Source organism: Pseudorasbora parva, chromosome 4 (genome assembly GCF_024679245.1).
Source record: "Pseudorasbora parva isolate DD20220531a chromosome 4, ASM2467924v1, whole genome shotgun sequence".
Taxonomy (NCBI): Eukaryota; Metazoa; Chordata; class Actinopteri; order Cypriniformes; family Gobionidae; genus Pseudorasbora; species Pseudorasbora parva.
In genome coordinates this window covers 57,720,378-57,737,935 of record NC_090175.1, presented here as the reverse complement: position 1 = coordinate 57,737,935, position 17,558 = coordinate 57,720,378, and the positions used below count along the sequence as shown (strand labels likewise).

Sequence of the window (17,558 nt, the reverse complement as noted above, 5' to 3'; positions counted from 1 at the left end):
TTTTGTTTCGATGACGATTTTTTTTTTTTTACTCTAGCGGCGACATAAACACTTCAACCAATCACATAAAAGGAAACAAAGGTGAGGAACGTCCAGTTGATGTGACGAGCTATTCACTCAACATTAACCTTTGCCAGGTGTGGCGTTTCTCATGAGATTACACCTGTAGGTCTAGTTAAAGCTGTACAGCCTCAGCTGTGTTTACAGACAGCGATAACTTAACCTTTTATAAATCTTTCATTTTTTTTCTAAACCTTGTGTCCGCGATTATAGAAAGTGAATGTGCTTCCATCAGTACGTCTGTGGCACTGAAATGTTAACATTGTGACTGAACTGGAAACATCTGCTCCTGAAGTGTGTGTTAGTCTCGTCACATGCGCTGCTGTCTGGGGATGAGCTCCTCAAATTGTCCCACAGACTTTAGAGAGTAAGTGCAGAAGCGGCCATGATAAAGCTTTAGCTCCTGTATGAGATTAGCATCCTCCCCTTCAGACTCTCTCTTCTTTAAGACTGGCTGCACACACAACCTTCTTCTCGGTCCTTTAAATAAAATGAAAAGCTCGTCTTCACTGAATGATGAAGTGTCCATGTTTTCTCGAATATTTTGGAATGTTTGAACTCTGAAACGTCGCAAATTCGTGTCGCGGCTAATGGTTTTGATGCAAAATATTCACATGCAAAATATTCGCTTATTTGCTTCGCTTTGTTCGTTATGCGTCCGGTGTGAAAGGGCCTTTACTTGAAAAACTAACCTGATTACGTAACTCAAGTTACTTGTAATGCGTTAACCCCCAGCACTGTTCATTACCATAGTATTTTTTCCCCTACTATAGTGAATGGTTGCTCTCTCTGATTGGTTACAAACATTCTTCCAAATATTTTCTCTTGTGTTCAGCAGAAGAAAGAAACTCATACAGGTTTGGAACAACATGAGGCTGAGTAAATGATGACAGAAATTATTTTTGGGTGAACTATCCCTTTAACACCTGTGTGTCGCAAGGTTATTATAGTTTTGCTTTTTGAAATTAGTTTTTATTTTATTATCGTTTTCAATTTTGCTACAAATTTCAGTTTAGTTTTAGTTAGTTTTACAAATGGTTTTGCTAGTTTTAGTTTAGTTTTTATTTTGCAAATACATTTCTATTTAGTTTTTATTTATTTAGTTTCAGTTTTAGTTTTAGTAATTATAGTTTAGCAGAGTTACCATAATGAAGTGTAGAGACCAAATCAAGGTTTTTAATTTCAGCAAAGTTTAATGTTTGCACAGATTAGAGTTTAATCTTACATCCTTAAGTGAAATAACTTAATAAACGAGCATTATTGTTTAAACCCAGGACGGTCTTACAAAACATGCATAAAGTTGGGAACGTTTGCACGTTCTTGGGATGGGTAGGTTTAGGGATAGGGGTTGGGTTAGGGGATATAAAATATCATTAACCTGATATAAAATCAATGGAAGTCCATGCAATGTCCTCACTTATATAGTGAAACAAACGTGTGTGTGTGTGTGTCCTGGTATTCCCTACTTTGTGGGGAAATGTCTCCACACAGATAATAATATTATTCGTAGTAAATGATTATGATAACACCTTTGAGCCTGTCAATATTATGCAAACATGAAATCTCAAACGCACAGTAGGCTAGTACTTGCTACTTAGTTGCTGACTTTTGCGCCTGCGTCTCTCGTCGCGTAAGAAACGACATTCTACAACAGTGAGCTTAAGTTAAAAGAAGTTCAACGTGCATCTCATTACCTTGTGTTATTTCCCATTTCACTGCCACGGACGCATTGATTCTTTGTGAACTGCCGTTTAGGACTGGCGATGTGTTGCCTGTCTGCACGCGTCCGTCACAGGACAGCGGTTAATCTCCTCAGATCACTTCACGCGCAGTAGCGCAATATGCAGACACTCCCTCAACCGCCACAGTCAGATTTTCCACCACATTAAAGAAAGCTTATTAATAACGAAAACGAATATTTATTTTTGCTAATTATTTTATTTCAGTTAGTTTTTTTAGTAAGAGTAGTTAGTTTAGTTTAGTTTTAGTTTTTTATTTATTCAGATTTTTAAATTTTATTTCAGTTTACGAAAATGTTTCTTGACCAATAGTTTTAGTCTTAGTTTCAGTTTTCGTTTACGAAAATAACCTTGGTGTGTCGTTGTCCTGTTTAGGAGAACATGCACTCGATCGTTAGCAGTCTTGAGGAGATGGAGGTGAAGACGGATCATTTGGAGGAGAAATGCAGGATAATGAGAAGCAAACTGGAGGATGAGGAGGATACGGCACAGGAGGTTCAAAGCTCGCTCCAGTGATTTAATGACACTTTTTTAGTTTTCTCCTGAAACTTGTCGTTTAATGGTGTGTGTGACTCGGATCTGTTCCAGTTTCTCCAGCTGTCAGAACGGACGGTCCTGCGTCTTCCTGCTGTGCCGCCTCGCCCTGCCAATGAGCCGACGCTACAGGTAATAATAATAATAATAAACTTTATTTATATAGCACTTTTCAGGCATATAATGCAGTTCAAAGAGCTTCACATAAAAATCATGTTCAATAAAAACTAGGGGTGTAACGATTCGTTTTAACTTCGATTCGTATCACGATTTGAGGTTGTCGATACGATTCAAGGACAATATTGGTTCATTTAGAACGATTAGGTCCGATTTCAAAACGGTATTCACAGGATGAATCTTGAGTTTGTAAGATTTCGAATGATATATAGTTTGTCAACATTAGATCAGGATAAATATAGGATATAATTGTTTTAAACATGCAGTGGCAAATGGGCCCACCGGTGGGCCTGTGACACTTAAGGGGTTAACTATAAAAAGATGAAATCTTTGTTAATAGGCTTTTATTCTTTTGGCAAGGCTTCAAACTTTACATTTTTACTATTTTTTACTAGATGGTGCTATTTTTTTAAAGGTTTGGTGTATAAAGCAAATGATTAATTTATTCCTGTTTTTTGTTTATGCCTATTATAAAGCCAATTTGATAAATTATGCAGCTGTAACTGTGTGGGTGTGTTGGTATGGATGTCAGAGTGTGGTGTGTATGTAATAAAAAAAAAAGTGTGTTGGTGTGTGCTTGTAATATATGAGAGAGAAACTCAACCTCAAATTTAAAACACAGCTTTCTTAGATGTATGGCTTTGATTTTATATATATATATATTGTTTTATAAAATATTAATCATAAATCATTTTCATAAACTTAAACTTCTGTAACTTTTATATGGTTTCACTTTTTAAACTTCTTTGACTTCAACTATAATCTGCCAAGGGTCTTCTTTAAAATGAGACCAAGCTGAAGTCTGGGCTCCCAAGATTATTTTTTTTATGAGAGTTTTTCGACATGGACATTTTTGTCCTCTATACCTATGGGTAACTTTTTTTAATGAATGCACAAGGTTTAGGAGCGCAACTTTGGAAAAAACACAAATTTTGTTACCTTCTTCATATGGGAGTCAAGGCTTAGATCTGAGTCTAAAATAACACCACGGCTTGTAACCTCCGCTCTAATCAATGCGGTTAATTTGACTAAATAACATCACTTCCTGTCAAATTACCCCTATGAACTACATCAATGAGTGTGTTTAAATGCACACCAGTAAGCTGATCAGCAGAGGTGTCAAAAGTACTCGCATTCATTACTCAAGTGGAAGTATAGATACTAGGGTTTAAAAATACTTCTGTAAAAGTTGAAGTATCAACTCAAGCTTTTTACTTAAGTTAAAGTGTAAAAGTACTGGGTTTCAAAACTACTTAAAGTATAAAAGTAAAAGTAATGTAAGGAAAAAAATGCCATTAAAGACAAAAGCTTAGGCCACACCACAGGGGCCTATAGTGCACCACCCCACCTCCTCAAAAACATTTTTCTAAAGGCCATAATGACTATAATGTTATATTAAAATGTTAATGTTGAAAAATTTGGGAGGCACTGGCTACCTGTTTCAGCCGCATATATACCCATTAAAAATAAATGCATTTTAGTACAATGGAAATATACCATTATGTGCACTGCTGAGCATTAACATGTGTTTCCTGAAGCGGAAGATATGATGACTAGTTGCCTATAAGTAATGTTATCAATAACCTTTATTGGAGTGTAAATGTAGGCTAGATGTGTGATCAGTGTTGCCAGATTGGGTCGACGCTTTAGAGCAGTACGGGCCCTGACTTTTACACCCCTAACCTCATATCCACTGCCGGCCGCCGACTGCTTGGTTGTCACTTAAAAAAAAAAAAAAAAAAATTATCCAATCATTTTTCTAAATTAACTTTAATAAAGAAACTAAACGAAATATAACTACTTGGACATTACAAACAAAGCTGAACTATTTTAATGACTGCAGGAGTGTGTTATAGGATTGTGCAGGGCTCAAAGAATATATAGTAAAGTGTGATTTATTCCTGTGATCAAAGCTGAATTTATCATCATTACTCCAGTCTTCAGTGTCCTATGATCCTTCACTAATCATTCTCAGATGAGGAGCTGATGATCAACACACATTTATGATTATTATCGGTTGTACTGCTCATGGTGATGCTTAAATTTTGTGGAAACCATCTAAACATTTGTGGTAAAATTAAAAAAGAGAGAAATTAATACTTTTATTGATCAGACATGCATTTAATTGATCAAAAGTGATATTGTTAATATTACAAAAGATAATAATTTATTTAATAAATGCAAATAAATGCTGTCCATTGAACTTTCTATTCACCAAAGAATCCTGAAAAATAAAATGTATCATGGTTTACACAACATTTTAAAGCAGCACAACTGTTTTCAACACTGATAATAATCATAAATGTTTGTTGATTATAAAATCCTCATCTGAGAGTGATTAGTGAAGGATCATGTCACACTGAAGAGTGGAGGAATGATAAATTCAGCTTTGATCACATAGGAAAAAAGCTGTTTTAATTTGTAATATTTCACAATGATATTTAATAATAATAATAATAATAATAATAATAATAATATTTCTGTTTTAACTATTTTTGATTAAATAAATGCAGCCTTGGTGAGCAGAAGATTAAAAAAGCTGCATTATTCATATGATAGGCTACTTTATTGTCAATAAATAGGCTACATTGAGATGACTTGAAAAACACACAAAGCATATATTGTCGCACTCGTCTGATTGTCTTTGTCACGTTTCATCACTCATAACGATTGTTTTCCTTGAGCTGCAGCTCCAGCGTGACTGGGTATAATTTGGACTTTCTATGAGAGCTCCTCCTCATATTTAGATGCGAATAAAATGACAGCAGGTCATGCATTGATTATTTTTTGTCTCTGATTTTAAATCTTAATGTTTTCACATTGGTTTCTATGTAAATACACTTGCCCCTGACCTCAAAAAGCGCTCTATCAACCGAGATTAGAGAAGGCTGTCTTTAGTGTCCCTGTTAATTTGGCCGTCGCCGCGCAGGGTAACGCCGGTTCGAATCCCGCTCGGAGCGGGTCGACTAGAATCGGTGAGATCCAGTAAAAGTGCGGGGGACGAAAATACATTTTATTAAAACTGAGGGGGACACGTCCCCCCCCCCCCCGTCCCCCACGTAATCTACGCCCATGCCACTGCCAAAATGCGTAATTCATTGATACTGTACAATAATCCGCCAAAAAAAAACAAAAAAACAACAACAACAATGCGCTTAGCTTTGCTCTGACAAAACTACAGTACCCTTGTGTAGTTCATAGAACATGCACTTAGCCCTGTCAAAACTGATTCATCGTTGATTCAAACCTCTTTCAGCAGCTGTTGGGGTTGCTAGTTGCAGATGTCCTGAGTGTGTGTATTATGATGGACAGGATGATTATATTTATAAAGAGTCTTCGAGTCACAGGTGTAATCCACGTTTGAGAGTTGGTTCACTCTCCCACTCCTTACTGTAGAAACGGCTTGTATATATACTGTATGTATGCCACTTTAGCATAGCGATCACTTGAATATACATCTACGACGAGTTATCGCGCTAAAAACCTGGCTGTCATGAATGAGTGCGTCTGCTGCTGATTGGCCGAAAGTGCGTGCTCGTCCGCTGGAACCCGCCCAATCTGGCAACACCGTGTGTGATTTGTGCTTTGAGTCATGTGCAGGCGCGATGGATCGCGTAGTAACCAATAGGGTGTTGGAATGGTATATGTTTACACTTCTCATCCAACCACAATCAAATTCACACTATCAGGATGACGCGATTTATCTGCATAGTTTTTTTAACAAGATAAAATGAAAGAGGAGTAACGAGGCTATTTTTCAGGGTGTCCGCGGGGTTTTAAAAAGTATTAAAAAGTGATAAATCAAAATTGTCATATTTAAGGCCATTAAAAGTGTTAAATGTCGTCTCATAGGTATTATTTTTTTCCAAATTAGGTATTATTTTTTCAGACTATCAGGTGTCCTATTCTATTGAAACTCTATCTGCGTTCGCGTTAGTTCGTTTAAATATGGGCTTTAGCATATCTGGGCACATAATCAAAGATCTTTCGTCTCCATCTCAACGTATGTTTGATGCCGACGTCATATTCAGCGGTCGTTCGGCATCATCTCAGAACGCGCGCGCTCAACAGAAGGGGCTGCATGGCTTACGTTTTATTTTAGACTTGCTTCAAGGCATATCTTCAACGACTATCCTCATAAGAGCAATCTTAAACAATTTATATAAAGTCTAAAATGAACAAAAAGAGCTGTGAGAGAATGAGGCGCGATCCATAGACAGTGAGATCCGCGTGTGTGTCTGCTCTTAAAGGGACAGCAGCCAATAAAGCTCCCTGTCAGGGAACGGAGAAAATGACTCGCTGCTCTTGACTAAATAACTTTTGTATCTTTAATAAGGATTAACTATTTAATTTATAGTTTATGCAGTGCAGACTACATATAACTTTGATAACGTTATTAAATTTCTGTATATTTCCTAACTGTTAAGACAGGAAGGGCAGGAATAAACATGACATTTATTATGGGTTTATGTTAGCATTGTTTTAAGTTTACTTAAATTAAAAACTGTTATATTTTTGAAGCCTAATAATAAATGTAAAAAAAAAAAAAAAATCAGTAGCTGTATTAATATCAGTAATACTGGCCTTCATTCAGAAAAAGATGCCATTTAAACAAGTATTTAAAATATACTGTCTTTATGTTGTTTCTACATTAATTTCGATTAACTGTGAAATTATTATATTAAAAAAATTATTTAAAACGTACAAAAACATTTTTTTTAATTGCGATTAATCACAGAAAAAATGTCTGATTAATCTAGTTAAAGTTTTTAATCGTTTGACAGCACTAGTTTTTAGTATTTTGTTAAATTCAACAACTTATCACAGTTATAGAAATGTAATATTTGGCTCAGGTTTTGTTGCTGGAAAAAAACACTAAATCATTTAATTGCTGAATTACCAATTATTAATTGAAATCAGATGTGTGTGCAGTAATGCTTCTCCTTCACCAACCTTTGTGAATGTTGAGATCTATTTTACTGTGTCTGAATGATAACTTATAACAGATTTCCTCCTGGTGTCGATTCTAAATCTATTATTTTTTGTATGTTATATGTGTCAAAATCTGTGTGAATAATAGAAAGGTCGCTGATTAACACTTGCAATTCAGTGTCGTGATGGTTTTAAAAAATATTCTGAAGGTAGTAAAAAAGGTATTAAAAAGTAGTAAATTTAACTTAAGGATTGCTGTATATACCCTGTTTTTACAAAGTAAGGAGTAGAAAGTACAGATAATTGCCTGAAAATGTAAGGAGTAGAAGTAAAAAGTTGGCAGAAAAATAATTACTCCAGTAAGGTATAGATACACAAAATTTCTACTTAAGTAAGGTAACGAAGTATTTGTACTTCGCTACTTGACACCTCTGCTGATAACTCACAAATATCAGCTTATTAAAATAACCAGTTTTCCCCGTTTACATGCAAACCAGTAAACTGACAATGCAAGTGAACTGCGTCGTGTTAACATGACTTTATTAATAAACCGGGTTATTTCCTTGTAGTGACGCCAAAAATAATAATGATAAAAAATATATATATATATATAATCACAATCTATGACAAAAATGCTACTATAGATGGTGAATAAATTAGATTAGATTAGATAATTCAGCAGCAAATCTTACAAAAAGACGAGTGCACAATAATTGAATAAAATCAAAACATTTAGTGGGAAAAAAAATTAAGAAAACCATAAAAGTGTAGCTCTAAATCTGGTAAAATGCTACACAAAATACATTCATGAAAAACAAGTAAATATATTTATAAAAATAGGGCCTATATCCTAAGAAATTACATTTATTTTAAATGTATAGCGCATCTTTTTAATGAGGCAGCCCCATATTATAGATAGGGCAGAACAAGAAAGGCTATTAATAATCTTTCATAGCGCAAAACGTATTATATTATTATTGAGAAGTTCAAAACACAAAGGGAAGATATATTGATGCGTAGTGCATCTATCTATGCAATGTTTTATTAAGCCATTTTTAACAGGTTAGTAACTATGTGTGAAGAACAATACAATATATAGTCCAATGTTGTGATCTAACAGAGCCGGGAGAAAGTAACACGGTTTACAGCAATAGAAGACAACAAGATAAAGTCATTTTATGCGAAACCATAGCTCCTTATCTACAGATCAAGCATAATAACAGGAACAATGAATCATCCTGGAGAGAGTTTCATCGTGTTGACTGTCGTAACCGGACGCAGCACACAGTTTGAAAGCTGAATGTCAAGTCAGCTTTATTTATATCGCGCGTTTACAATGCCGATTGTGTCAAAGCAGCTTCAGTGTTAAACAGGACAATACTGCAAGATTGATTGGGCTGTACAGTCGTTCTGGAGTAAACAGTGATGTTATCAGCTTATTTTAATTTATCATAGAGAGACAATGTTGGCAGATCAGTATTATAGGTTATAGAATTAAATAAGACCTAATACATATATTTTATTTGTATATTTAGTTAAAAGCTTGGATCGAAATTTTAGCGTCCCCAACTGAGCAAGCCAAGCCAAAGGCGACCAAAGGAACCCAAACTCCATCAGGGCATGATGGAGAAAAATAAACCTTAGAGAAACCAGACTCAGTTCTCCTCTGGCCTATTAACACACACTGGAGGATTATTATTCTGGACACCGCACAGCTCACAAATCATATTAGAGCCGAATATTCAAAGTTTCTGCGTATCACGCAAGAGACGGGTTTATTGAGGATGGCACAAGGGTATGAATGGAGAGAGAGTGAGACGCAGCGGAGGGAAGCATGCATTGACATGAACTTAAATGACTCAAATATTCATCTGTACCTCAAATAATATAGTGTATAAATCATTGATGGTGCTTTATAATCAGGGCTTGACATTAAGCATGTTCATGTGCGTGTCCTTCAGACAAGTAAATCGTTAATTCACTTGACCGAGTAAAAAATGTGCTTGTCCGGCAAAAAGTTTGATATTTTTTTAATTTTGTGTGTGTGTGTGTGTGTGTTGTAACTATAATTTATTCTGAAGCAATATTCTCACCAGTGTTCAATCAGCTTTGACATATTTAAATCTGCATATTTGTGAATCTTTGTTTTTTTATTATTTTATTAAATAATTTCAAATTTGTGATATTTTTACCTTTATAAAGGGCATTTCCCCTTAATCTTATTAAATGTAGGCTATGCTTCAGGTTCAGGTTTAATTTTATATTGTTAAATTTGATCAAAACATTTAAATTAAATTAAGACACTATAAGGGCTGTTAACAATAAAATAAAATAATTTACACTGAAAATTACAACTGCATTAAATAATGGTTTGAGATTTGTAGTTTTGAATAGACAAAAAAGAAATGTTGGAAAGTATGTTTAAACATGAAACTAAACCTCCAGTAGGTGGCAGCAGGTGAGCGTCTTAATGAGTGAGTCACTGAGTCGTTCATTCAAACGATTCACTCAAACACTGAATCGTTCAGTAACACACTTGTTGCTGTTGGACGCATTACTGTTCTGCTGTGTGTGAACAATTTTCGCTGCTGAAATCGAACAAAAGCACTCAATATTGCATCTAAAATGTAAGTTACTTTAAGTGAATGTTAATTTATTGTTTATGGAGCTGTCATATGAAATCAGTGTCATTTTCAGTCGTGATGGTCTTCAGGAAAATGCTTTAGTGTTGTAATTTCACCTCGAGAGGCTGCACGAGCGTCAACAGATCGACCTTATTATCGTCAGTTCATTATATATTATCATCCACTATCGATCGCCACTTACACTAAATTAATGCACAATCATTCTTGCATTTTGGTGATTCGCTAGTTATTTTTTGTTTTAATCCGGCTCTTGTCCATCGGGCAAGTAAAATTCTCTTTCACTTGTCCCTTTAAAAAATCCCCTTGTCCCGGACAAGCGTTAATGTCGAGCCCTGATAATGTTTTTGTGCCTGTTTTGTGGGCCATTGGGGCTTAACAATAAAACAGAATATTACACACTCAGTTTTGGATTTGGACCGGCCCTGTCTAAACGATACTGGATCTGGCAAAAAATGGCGGATCAGAGCCGATACTGTTACGGAGTATCGGATCGGTGCATTCCTACTTAAAGTGATTGAACCCCGTTATTGTTGCTTGCAGCTATATGTATTCATTGTTTTGACAACCAAGCAATTTTTGCACTACTGTATCAAAATGGTTTTAATTTGCAATACATAAAAAATATATGTACATTTTTATTATTTGCTTGCTTAATGCAGATTTAAATAAAACATTGTATTAAAGAAATGTGAGATTAGGAAATAATAATGGAAGATACAAAAAAGGTTTATTGCATTGTGGTAATGATGATTTGTAGGAAAAATATTTATAATGTTTTGACAATTAAGCATTTTTTGCATTTCTGTCGTAAGGGTGGATGGCCTACAGTGGTTCAGGCTGCAGGGTTGCTGAACGACTAAAGAAACGTTATCAGCAAGATTGTAGAAAACTGCACATTTCTCGTCTATAACCACCCACTGCTACTGCCAACGATGGAAATAAGCGCAGTTACAATAGAAGAATATGTGGGAGAGCGTTTCCTTAATGTGACTATACTGTGTTGCAATAGGTAACACTTCAAAGTCAATACCAAATCAAAACTAGTTACCAAATCATTTAGAACTGAAACAATTGAATGATAAAATCTGGTTATGGTTACACTTACAATGGTTACAAAGTAAATGTAAGAGATGATGATAACACACTCTCTCTCTCTCTCTCTCTCTCTCTCTCTCTCTCTCTCTCTCTCTCTCTCTCTCTCTCTCTCTCTCACTCTCTCTCTAGAGAGAGAGAGAGAGAAAGACAGAGAAGAGAGCAAGGAGAAGAGCCAAAGAAAAGCCCCCAAGATAAAGAAAGAGCCAGAGAATGAAAGGACAATCTTCTTTTATCTATTCCTTTACCATTTGACTAAAACCAGCAAAATATGTGGGAGAGCGTTTCCTTAATGTGACTATTCTGTGTTGCAATAGGTAACACTTCAAAGTCAATACCAAATCAAAACTAGTTAGCAAATCATTTATAACTGAAAGAATTTAATGACAAAATCTGGTTATGGTCACAATTAAAATGGTTACAAAATAAATGAATGAGATGATAAAACTTATACCATTAATCATACTCCGCATGTATAGAATGTTACCAGAGAGAGAGAGAGAGAGAGAGAGAGAGAGAGAGAGAGAGAGACAAAGAGAAGAAGAGAGCAAGAAGAAGAGCCAAAGAGAAGGCCCCCAAGATCAGAGAGACAGAGAATAAGAGACAGTGGAACAGTTCCAGTCTTCTTTAATCTATTCCTTGACCATGTGACTGGAACCCTAATGTGAGACACTCAAACTGACCAATCAGAGCAAACGTTCCCCCACTGTACTACAGGTGTGACACACATTTAGCCAACAGGCCTTCAGCATCTCATTGTCTTTAGGAATTCAAAATGGCCCCACTGATAAGATAGAGGGGGTGGAAAACAGTAAAGCAAATGTTCAATTTCAGATATCAAATCTTTGATTTATTTTCAACTCTCACTGTAATGCAAAAAAATATGCATTAGAGAAAATATTTATACGTGTTAGTATTTACTTAATGCTTTAATGCGGATTTCAATAAAAATAATATTGAGAATCATTAACGAATGATGGTATTTATAAAATGTTACTGCAATTAATGATGATTTAATGAAAAAATTTCTTTATTTGCCATTAAAATGTCATAAGTGTCTATTTTCTTAATGCTAAATGTAATGTCTTACTGTTTTCAGTTGATTTCAGGTGCATTGTGTCATATTTTAGTGACCTTTCTGAAATAAGAAAGTTGTTTTGTTCGTTTGGTTGCGATCTGAGTAATATCAATATTGATTTCATCACTTTGGAATTCACATTTTGGTTTTAACCTTTGACTACACGTAGCGTCTTGTGTTTGTAGTATATCTGATGATGATAAAAGAGTACTGATTGGTTATCTTGAACATAGGCTGGTTCATATTTTAACCTCAAAAATGCGAGACGCAGGTCACTGAGGCGAGAGAATGTGCGAGACTGCTAACGACACGATAAGGGTCAAACACTTCCGTCTAACGCGTTTACATTGAAAAACTATGGATAAGTAGTGCAGTGAAATGGAAAACTGCACTCTCTTAATGTTTGATTTGTGATTAATGAAGCAGACAAGAGTGGGCATGTTCTCAGGCCAGCCTGCTTCTGTGTTGTGAAAGAAGAGTATTGTTTATCCTGGCATAAAGCGTGAGGTTTTCACACCTTCCTCACCACACTGCTGTGCCACATCACCCTGCCAATGAGTCGACATTACAGGCATGTCACTTCCTGTCAGATGACCCCTATGAACTACAGTCAATGTTTCACCTCAAATTTAAACTAGGTTTTAGTAGCTCTTTAGCGGTTGAAGAGCGTATCGCTGGAGCTCTATTGTAATAATTTGAGTTTCCAAGGATCAGCATTCTCTCCTAAAAGTGTTCAGACCAAACCGTAAGTCGTAGAGACCTGAAACTTTGAGGGATGGTAGTACTCACACCGGCTACAACTGCACCAAATCTCATCCCAATCGGCCTGATGGTGGCGCTATAGCGTTCAAAAGTGCGTAATGGCTTATAACTCCTAAACTGATTGTTGCAGACTCAAGTTATCTGGTTGAAATCCTTCACTCAAGATGATCAAAACACATGTCTCGGATTCGATCGCCACCTGGAATTTTGCTATTTCAATTCCCAATCGGAATTAAACCTGTGCAGAAAGATTTTCTGGAGTCTGATTGTCAATAGTTATCAAAAAGTCACTTTTTTAATTAGCGTCTGCTGACACGTTTGAAGTAGGCATGGACACTTTTACTAAAATGGCTAAAATTCTTGAACGGAGTGAGATAATTTCACTCAACTTGAGTGAAAAATGACAGCGTCTGGCCACTTGGTGGCGCTATAAAATGAGCAAAACACAAAAACTGCTATAGCTACGCAATGGTCAGTCCGATTGACTTGAAAACTAGTATGCGGCGTCTTTGTCCAAGGTGACGTAATTGTCTACGAGGACATTCACGCATCTCGATAAACACGACCGTCGGCCAATGCACATCTCGATAAACACGACCGTCGGCCAATGCACATCTCGATAAACGCGGCCGTCGGCCAATGCACATCTCGATAAACGCGACCGTCGGCCAATGCACATCTCGATAAACGCGACCGTCGGCCAATGCACATCTCGATAAACGCGACCGTCGGCCAATGCACATCTCGATAAACGCGACCGTCGGCCAATGCACATCTCGATAAACGCGACCGTCGGCCAATGCACATCTCGATAAACGCGATCGTCGGCCAATGCACATCTCGATAAACGCGACCGTCGGCCAATGCACATCTCGATAAACGCGGCCGTCGGCCAATGCACATCTCGATAAACGCGACCGTCGGCCAATGCACATCTCGATAAACGCGGCCGTCGGCCAATGCACATCTCGATAAACGCGACCGTCGGCCAATGCACATCTCGATAAACGCGACCGTCGGCCAATGCACATCTCGATAAACGCGACCGTCGGCCAATGAACATCACGATAAACGCGACCGTCGGCCAATGCACATCTCGATAAACGCGACCGTCGGCCAATGCACATCTCGATAAACGCGGCCGTCGGCCAATGCACATCTCGATAAACGCGACCGTCGGCCAATGCACATCTCGATTAACGCGGCCGTCGGCCAATGCACATCTCGATAAACGCGACCGTCGGCCAATGCACATCTCGATAAACGCGACCGTCGGCCAATGAACATCACGATAAACGCGACCGTCGGCCAATGCACATCTCGATAAACGCGACCGTCGGCCAATGCACATCTCGATAAACGCGGCCGTCGGCCAATGCACATCTCGATAAACGCGACCGTCGGCCAATGCACATCTCGATTAACGCGGCCGTCGGCCAATGCACATCTCGATAAACGCGGCCGTCGGCCAATGCACATCTCGATAAACGCGACCGTCGGCCAATGCACATCTCGATAAACGCGGCCGTCGGCCAATGCACATCTCGATAAACGCGACCGTCGGCCAATGCACATCTCGATTAACGCGGCCGTCGGCCAATGCACATCTCGATAAACGCGGCCGTCGGCCAATGCACATCTCGATAAACGCGGCCGTCGGCCAATGCACATCTCGATAAACGCGACCGTCGGCCAATGCACATCTCGATAAACGCGGCCGTCGGCCAATGCACATCTCGATAAACGCGGCCGTCGGCCAATGCACATCTCGATAAACGCGACCGTCGGCCAATGCACATCTCGATAAACGCGACCGTCGGCCAATGCACATCTCGATAAACGCGACCGTCGGCCAATGCACATCTCGATAAACGCGACCGTCGGCCAATGCACATCTCGATAAACGCGACCGTCGGCCAATGCACATCTCGATAAACGCGGCCGTCGGCCAATGCACATCTCGATAAACGCGACCGTCGGCCAATGCACATCTCGATAAACGCGACCGTCGGCCAATGCACATCTCGATAAACGCGGCCGTCGGCCAATGCACATCTCGATAAACGCGACCGTCGGCCAATGCACATCTCGATAAACGCGGCCGTCGGCCAATGCACATCTCGATAAACGCGACCGTCGGCCAATGCACATCTCGATAAACGCGACCGTCGGCCAATGCACATCTCGATAAACGCGACCGTCGGCCAATGCACATCTCGATAAACGCGACCGTCGGCCAATGCACATCTCGATAAACGCGGCCGTCGGCCAATGCACATCTCGATAAACGCGACCGTCGGCCAATGCACATCTCGATAAACGCGACCGTCGGCCAATGCACATCTCGATAAACGCGACCGTCGGCCAATGCACATCTCGATAAACGCGACCGTCGGCCAATGCACATCTCGATAAACGCGGCCGTCGGCCAATGCACATCTCGATAAACGCGGCCGTCGGCCAATGCACATCTCGATAAACGCGACCGTCGGCCAATGCACATCACGATAAACGCGGCCGTCGGCCAATGCACATCTCGATAAACGCGACCGTCGGCCAATGCACATCTCGATAAACGCGACCGTCGGCCAATGCACATCTCGATAAACGCGACCGTCGGCCAATGCACATCTCGATAAACGCGACCGTCGGCCAATGCACATCTCGATAACAGGGCCGTCGGCCAATGCACATCTCGATAAACGCGGCCGTCGGCCAATGCACATCTCGATAAACACGACCGTCGGCCAATGAACGAAAGTGTCTATTTTCTTAATGCTAAGTGTAATGTCTTACAGTTTTCAGCTGATTTCAGGTGCATTGTGTCATATTTTAGTGACCTTTCTGAAATAAGAAAGTTGTTTTGTTCGTTTGGTTGCGATCTGAGTAATATCAATATTGATTTTATCCCTTTGGAATTCACATTTTGGTTTTAACCTTTGACTACAAGAAGCGTCTTGTGTTTGTAGTATATCTGATGATAATAAAAGAGTACTGATTAGTTATCTTGAACATAGGCTGGTTCATATTTTAACCTCAAAAATGCGAGATGCAGATTAGTGAGGCGAGAGAAAAAGATCACGTGTGAGACTCTGATAAAAACACGTCCGTCTAACGCGTTTACATTGAAAAACTAGGGACAGGTAGTGCAGTGAAATGGAAAAATGCATTCTCTTAATGCTTGATTTGTGATTAATGAAACGGACATGAGTGGGCATGTTCTCAGGCCGATCCTGCTTGTGTTTTGTGAAAACAGAGTGTTGTTTCTTCTAATAGGCATAAATAGCACAAGCTTTTGACACCTTCCTCACCACATTTCCACAGAAAATGCACTCTATGGTACACAGAACTAAAAAACACGTTGAGAAACATGCCTTCACCTTATATGGAACATTAACAAAGTCATACAGACAGACTTGATGCAATCGGTTCAGGAAAAGGAGTTTCAACACTTTTTAAAAAGTGTTGGGCAAGCGATTCACAATGTGCTTTTGTTAATAACAACAAACATGCGTGTTGGATCTAAAACGAAGGGGTCATTGCAGCATAATGAAGGTCAGGCAGGTGATTTGGTTAGCTTCCTAAACCAGCATGTGTTTGGTTCCTTTAGGAGCACCTGATGAAGATCGTCCCCAATCCTCCAGCTGTGGTCAAAGCACTTCAGATGGCTCCGGTGTTTGGGGACCTGAGGGCCTTTTTGGAGCTCGCTCATAAACAGGTGGATGCAGTACAAGCTCAAAGTGACACGGCCCTGGACTGACCATCACAGCGAGAGACGCTTCTTAAGCTTCACACACTTACAGAAACGGCTGATACACAAACAAAATAACTACTCATTTATTTCAAAAGGACAATTTTGCGTAGAGGACCAGACACAGAAATCACATTCATCTCAAGCATTAATGCAACAATAACATCACAAGCGTTGGAAATCAGAAGATTTCGCTTTCTTGTATCTTTCTTTCATATGTTTTGCCAATAATCTGGGTAACATTTCTACTGTATATACTCAAGAGAACAGTCTTTATTAATGTTTAAAGGGATAGTTCACCCAAAAATTTACTCTCCCTCATGTTGTTCCAAACCTTTATGAGCTTCTTTCTTCTGCTGAACACAAAAGAAGATATTTGGAAGAATGTTTGTAACCAGATAGAGCAACCATTCACTACCATAGTAGTAAAATGTGGATGGTTGCTCTCTGCTTGGCTACAAACATTCTTCCAAATATCTTCTTTTGTGTTCAGCAGAAGAAAGATACTCACACAGGTTTGGAACAACATGAGGGCGAGTAAATGAGTGAACTATCCCTTTAATTTAAGCCTTTAAAGCCTTCAGTCAAAGCAAGCCATTTGCTGTTAAGTTTCTAAAATGCAAAGTGCCAGAATAATACATCACAAGATTAAAAAACACAGAACAATCATTGGTGTCTAAAACGCTTTTGTGTCCATCGATTGGTTGTAAAATGGAAGCCAAAGTCTCAGTTAATCTCTCGTGCAGAGATTTACACCGGATGTGATATGAGGTACACCTTGTGTTTTA

General features: G+C 38.7%; 1 protein-coding gene across 2 annotated transcripts in view; it reads left to right on the top strand.

The window, feature by feature from the left end:
• cenpq (centromere protein Q) overlaps positions 1-17,128 on the top strand; it is a 36,241-nt gene extending 19,113 nt beyond the window's left edge. For both annotated transcript variants that reach the window (XM_067442885.1, XM_067442886.1), the window contains 3 exons: positions 2,175-2,294; positions 2,388-2,465; positions 16,630-17,128. In XM_067442885.1, the coding sequence (XP_067298986.1) occupies positions 2,175-2,294; positions 2,388-2,465; positions 16,630-16,779 (348 nt within the window). In that variant the 3' untranslated portion in view covers positions 16,780-17,128. The remainder of the gene's footprint in view (positions 1-2,174; positions 2,295-2,387; positions 2,466-16,629) is intronic.
• The last annotated feature ends 430 nt before the right edge of the window (positions 17,129-17,558 follow it).